The sequence below is a fragment of the Arachis hypogaea genome, chromosome 13 (assembly GCF_003086295.3).
Source record: "Arachis hypogaea cultivar Tifrunner chromosome 13, arahy.Tifrunner.gnm2.J5K5, whole genome shotgun sequence".
Taxonomy (NCBI): domain Eukaryota; kingdom Viridiplantae; phylum Streptophyta; class Magnoliopsida; order Fabales; family Fabaceae; genus Arachis; species Arachis hypogaea.
This window is the reverse complement of record NC_092048.1, coordinates 20,034,594-20,041,288: the sequence shown is the minus strand read 5'-3', so window position 1 is coordinate 20,041,288 and position 6,695 is coordinate 20,034,594. Positions and strand designations below refer to the sequence as shown.

At 26.0% G+C, this 6,695-nt stretch overlaps 1 protein-coding gene across 1 annotated transcript; it reads left to right on the top strand.

The window, feature by feature from the left end:
* The first annotated feature begins 2,265 nt into the window (after positions 1–2,265).
* On the top strand, positions 2,266–3,414 carry LOC112737596 (uncharacterized). The gene is made up of 2 exons (XM_025787562.2): positions 2,266–2,618; positions 2,704–3,414. The coding sequence occupies exons 1-2, from the start codon at positions 2,430–2,432 to the stop codon at positions 3,109–3,111; spliced, it is 597 nt and encodes a 198-aa protein (XP_025643347.1). The 5' UTR covers positions 2,266–2,429; the 3' UTR covers positions 3,112–3,414.
* The last annotated feature ends 3,281 nt before the right edge of the window (positions 3,415–6,695 follow it).

Below are 6,695 nucleotides of genomic sequence, written 5' to 3'. Positions count from 1 at the left end.
TTCAATATACATTTTATATTAATCAGTAATCTTGATAGTTAATTTTAATATATACCAAATATGATTGATATATTTATCCTAAAAGTATTTTAATTTTACAGTAACAATTCTCAAAAACATGTTTTTTGATAATATTTTTTAACTGATATTTGATTATCATTGATGTATGATCCGTAAAAAAAAGTATAGTAGTAGTAAAATATTATAAAAATATATTTTACAATTAATGATTATAAACAATATTTATGAACACTCTATTCTTGTTTACAATTTTTTACTGTCGAGAATATTAAATACTTGTTTTGACAATTAATGGCCACATAAAATATTATATACTAAAACATTTTTATATTGAGCCTTTGTTGATTTGTTATGGTATACACAAGAGAAATTAAAAATTAATTATATTTGGATTTGTGAAAATATTTTCTATTTTTTTAGTATTTTTATTTTAATATTTTGTGAAAAATAAAGTAATAACAAAAAAATTGAATTATGATTTTCTGTTTTCTATTTTTACTTTTTTCTATTTACAAAATTTTAAAATAAATAAATATATACAAAATAAAATAAAAAAATATGTCCACCAGCAAAACATGCCTTAATAAACTGGTTTTCTATCAAGATCTTAATCCGAATTCTATACTTAAATTTTCCAGAACCATAAAATTTTCTTTATTTATTTATTGTTGTGCACACAAAATTTAATACACTGCAAAGCAAAATCCTTCTGAAATCTCAATCCCACCCACACCTACTAAAGATCCATAAAGTCTCTCGCTCTCACAAACACCTTTATGGCATTACAAAATTTAAGTGAAAGAAAAAGCCTCTCTTTCTCAAAAGTAAATATGCTATAATATTCATATATCATTGTTTTTTATACACATATTCGTATATCATTTAACATTTATCTATTATTTTATTGTTAGTTGTCACCATCTTTTTTTAATTTGTTAATTAGTAATAAAATAAGGATTTTGCTGAGAGCACTTTTTAAAATTATCATTAGTAATTTTTTTTAAAGTTTTGTATTTCTTTTAATAAATACATTAAAAACTCATTAAAATTTTACAAATGATAAAAAAATTAGCTTGCATGAAACAAACAAATATATAAAAGAACGAGAACTTTTATATGAAAACTATATTTGACACTAAATAAGATATCCAATTTACTTCCTTTTTCTCAAAAAAGGAAAAGAAGAAATTTTTTTAAATGTATAGACATAAGTGTCTGATGTGATATAAATAATTTTTTTCATAAAAGAATAGTATATATTGTTGGAATAAATTATTTTGTTAATCCAGATCATCCATATTGAATCACCAAAAATTATATAGCACTTGTTGGAATTTTTACAGAATTTTTTAACCCAAAGATTATTCATGTTAAATCATTAAGAAAGAAAATACTTGAATGCGGAAGCGTACCTGAATTTATCGAATCATATGATTGAAATAGTTTGGATCTGATTCTTTCGATCTTCCTCAACCAAAGCCTTCTGTATTCCTAGGCAGCTGAATTGTGATTCTTCTGATGGAAAAAGAGCAACAAATGCGGTTTTGGTATATTGGGAACCGAAACCCTGAAGGCACTATTTATATTTGAGCATGACACCCATTAAACCCTAAAACCTAAATAAAATAGTATCTAAAGTCTACAAGATAATATATCTAAAATCCAAAAGATAATTATCTAAAGATAATATCCAATTTTATTCTCATTTAATTCCAAATCAAAAGTAATAATGATTTATTCAATTTAGCATTTAAAATAATAAATGAAATCACCATTATATAAGTCATTTAATTTGAAATAGCATAATTTGTGATTACAATTAATATATGTATTGTCCACAAACAAATTATAATTTTCTAACATATATATATATTTTTTCAACCAATAAAATAGGGTACGAGCAGAAATAAAAAATATAAAAAAGAAACTTAAACAAAAAGAAAAAATGTTAAACATTGTTAATTGGTTCCATTTTTTTTTCTTTTTTCAATATATAAACATCATTTTCAAGAAAAGCAAAGAGGAGTTAACATCCTTGAATTTGTCCCACAAAGAGAGCTCCAAAGTGGTTTCTCCTTTTACCTTCGCCCACTTCCAACACTTTCACTCACACTTTTATTTTTCTAAAAATTAAAAAATAAGAATAAATTAAAAAAAAAAAGGGGGTCACCTGAGGTGTATAGTAGAGAACCATACACAAGTCCAAGCCAAGCTTATATATATAAATGTCCACTATGTGCCTTCATTTCTTAACTCTCAATCCAAAACCAAAACCAAAAAATCATTGCCTCTAAAATCTTCTCACTTGAAAAAAAAAACAGAGTTGCCTGTTTCATTTTGTGACACACTCTTTGCTTTGAACACCAAAAGCAATAAAGAAGAAAAATATCTTCACCTAAAGCAACATCATGAGGAACTTCTCAAAGTTGAACAAGATGTTCCTCTGTTTTCGCCCCGTCTTGGACATCGATGACGCCATCAAGCCGGAAAACAAAACATTGTTATTTCCGAAAGGGTCCTCCAAGTTCTCTCAGGGATTGAGGATCATGCAACAACCTCCCAAGAAAACCATTATTCGAGTCTTCCAAACCATATTGGTAAGTCTTTTCCACTCGGTCTCTATTAATTCACTAATATATATAATTAAACAATATATTAACTAAATAATTTTTGACTTTACAGAATCGAAGAGCATGCCAGAAGAAGAACCGTTACAATCGCATCAATGATTCTTTTGGCGCTTTAGAAACGAAATCTCTTCTCAAATCAACTTTGTCGACTCGTCCTTCAACTCCAAAGGCAACCTTAGAATCAAAGAATTTACAAACAAAACAAGAACAAAAAAGAACAAAGCAAACCAAGTTTGAATCGTATGGAATATACTTGATTCTGATGAGTCTGTTATTCACCGTAATTTGGGGCAAGCTTGTTGGCATTATTCTAACATCAATGTGGCTATACCTTATCATCACACTTTGCAACTCACCAAGCTACTATTGCTCCCAAAAGAGGCTCCAAAGATGTTCATATCCAACAGGGATAGATCATAGGGGCAATTACGGAAAGTGCTACTCCAAGCATCATAATTAATGTGGGAACTCTTCTTCTTCGTGCTTGGTGCTTCATCATAATAATTCACTTGTTACAGTTTTAGTAGTGACATTTTAGGGAAGGATTTGATTTGACTTATGAGAGAGATGCATAGAAGTAGCAGCAGTTCTTCATTTAATTAGGGTTCTGAATTCTGACATTGTAGATATCTAACATGTGTAAGGTGATAGATGTAGTTAATGGAATTCGATTCGATAGGAATTTGGTTGGTGTAAAGAAAATTTGGTTGTAAAGAATGCTAGGACCGGAGTATATTAATGTCAATGTTCTTTCAACTAAAAATCTTTCGCAATCAATTCTTAGAGTATGTTTTTGGCATTACTAGATCGAAGGATCCAACAAGCATTAAATCCAGTGTGTTTATTGAAGAAATTTTCCATTTACAAAGCACTCCAACAATACTTACAATTTTATTTATTTATTTAAATTTGCATAAATTCAATTTTAACAAGACAGTAATATTTGTTTAACTCATCGAAATTATCGGTCATAGCTAACATGTACATGTATGACTGAAAATCTGAAATTGAATTCGCTAGGTTATCGGTAATGAATCCAATAGTAACGAGAAATTCTTTTAGTTTTGTTAAAAATAGTAAAATACAAAATGGAGATATAGAAATAAAAAAATAAAATCAGATATTTTCTGTTTTTATTTTAAAGAAATATTTGTTAAAGATATAACTATTTATTTAGATATTTTTTAGAAAAAATATGTGTTTTATGACATAATATCAAAGTTTTTATGATTGAAAGATTTAGAATTATTTCATCATTTATTCTTTAGAAGAAAAAAAATCGTATAAGCTAAATACAAAAATAGAAGAAAGCCTATGCAAATATTTAAACAAATCCAAAAGAAATTTTTGTTGAAGGAACACAATAGAGATATGTGCCTCTTGTTACGTTTAAGTTTTTTGAAAGAGTAATTTAGTAATCAAATAAATTTCTGTATCTGTTGTATATTTAATTATGAGGAGTGTTAGGGACCAACAACTTTTGTGATTTATAGTCATCAAACAATCATTAATGATGATTTTAATGGTGTGAGATTGGTGTGAGATTTCATCCAATGACTCACTTTTCTTTGATGGTTATATGCTGGCCAGAATTCAATGAAGTTGCTGCCCCCTAGACTTTTCCTTTAATTATTTATGTGTTAAAAAAAATAAAAACACAATCCGAACAGAGAGTCCTTATTCCTTGTCGAACCAACACAATCCAACAGAGCCTTTATTGAGTGAGGCTATTCTGGTTATAGAGAGAGTGCTCCCTGTCTTAACCAACACATACAAAGTTACAAACCAATGAGAATACAAACTACTATGATAAATGTGAAGGTAAACATAAATGACAAGTTGGGTGTGATGTATGTGTAATAATCATATCTTCCACATTGCGTTTACCTCCTTCTTGTTGGCCATTATTGATCATCTTCAATTCCTCAACCCTCACTCAGTTATTTCTTCTTAATTAATTACCTGATACTTCTTATTAGACTAGTTCACTTCATACTCATATATAGATTCTTATTGATGCTTTGGCAAATTATTATTTGGGCGCCAACAGTATATTATGAGAAACTCCAATGAAATTAAATACATATATAATTAAGTAACGAAAAATTCTAGGGACAGTAATTTTTAGTATATTTAATTATTATTTAATCAGTATAAATATTAAATTATTTTTATTAATTTATGTATATAAAATTCTGATAAATAGAAGTGTAAACTATATAGTTTTTGTATATAAAATATCTGTAAATATAGATACAAATTATTACTAACTAAATATTAACAAAAAATAATAATACTTATTCATCATATAGCATTACTCTTAAGTAATTAATTAGATAAATTTCAAGGATAATTTTACAATTTTTTGAGATTATCTCAAAATTTTAGAGGTTACCATCCTTGGAAATATATAATAATAATAAGAGGTTAGTAATTAAGGTGTACTACTAGTATGCACCACAATTTATTAGGCTACTTTTCATTAGTGTCTCAGAAATATTGTAAGATAGAAACATATTTAATTAGTTGTAGTGAAATATATATAAAAAAAACAAACACACAGTAAAATTGAAATAAATTAAGCTGTCTTTATTTATTTCAAAGAAAAAAAATACTTATATTTCTATATTTAATATCTATATTTTTTATTCATCTCATCTCTCATTCCAAACGCCAGCTTCAATTATGAGTGCATATTTGGCATTATCCTACAAAAAAAAGTTCCTACATGAGAAGCTATTTTTAATCTAATTTTACATGATTGGTAACCATAGATGAAGATAATATATTCTTTAGTTTTCTTTATTTATATTATTAAGAATTATATACGAAGAATTATATACGGGTCATTCTCTAATATGCCTATATTTTGGGTTGGTTATAGTATTTTAAAAAATATTGCTAAAATTAAAACTAAGTAACTTTTTTTTTATTATTTAGCAACACATTTTAAAAAGTGTTGTTAAAAAAATATTATTAAAATATAAAAAAATGTAATTTTAATTTTAACCATACTTGCATAACTATTATAACCATCATAAATATAAGTGTATTGGAATTCACCATATATATAGTTATACAAACATACAACATATATTATTTTTAAATTACTAAAATTTTTTTACAACTATATCTAAAGGAATAAAAACTTATTACTTGAATGATACTGTATGTTATTATATTATATTACATTATTATCATTTTTTTTTTGGAAACTTTGATGATGGAAGATTAGAAGTTAATTCTTTTAATTTGAAGTTATGATCTTTCTTATGAAATCAATACTAACTATCAGTATTATACAATAGAACTTAATGACATCATACTTTTTTTTTTTTTTACTAGTTTATTGTATAAAAGTAATTTTTACATGGTTTCGACTTAACTAATAAATAAGAATGTGTCCTAATAAGAAGTACTCTTGAAAGATACAAAAGTATAACTTCTATATAGATGATAATATTTTTAAGTTTTTATTTTAACATAATTAAATGTATGAAAATTTTGAAAACATTTCATATTCTTATAAGAGTGTTCTGATCTTTATTGTCATAAAATCACTTATCCTAAAAATTTAAACTAACAAGAGAAAATAATATAAATAGTTACATGTTTAATATTTATTATGATACTTTTATCAAAATTTTATATATAATATATATTATTTTGAAAAGGGGTATTTGTTTAGCTAGAAGGGAAATATTATTATTGAAGGCGGGGTATAATATAAATATCCAACTTATATAAATTTCAAGTATCACAATAATTCCTTGGAAGGATTAAATTTATAGCCATAAAGTGAGAAACAATAATTAAATTAAAGTAGTTTCAGTACTGAATATGTACTACTACCGTCCTCACTTTGCACTTGACATGCATGCACATGATCATGTTTATGCTATGATATAAGATTTAGCCTTAAATTCTTTGTTTTGAGTTTAGACATACATGTACCAATAATAGTCCTATGAAATTATGGAATATTGCCTTTAAGCCTTTAGCTACATATGTTCCTTCCTAGTACCTAATTTGAAACATTTGGCA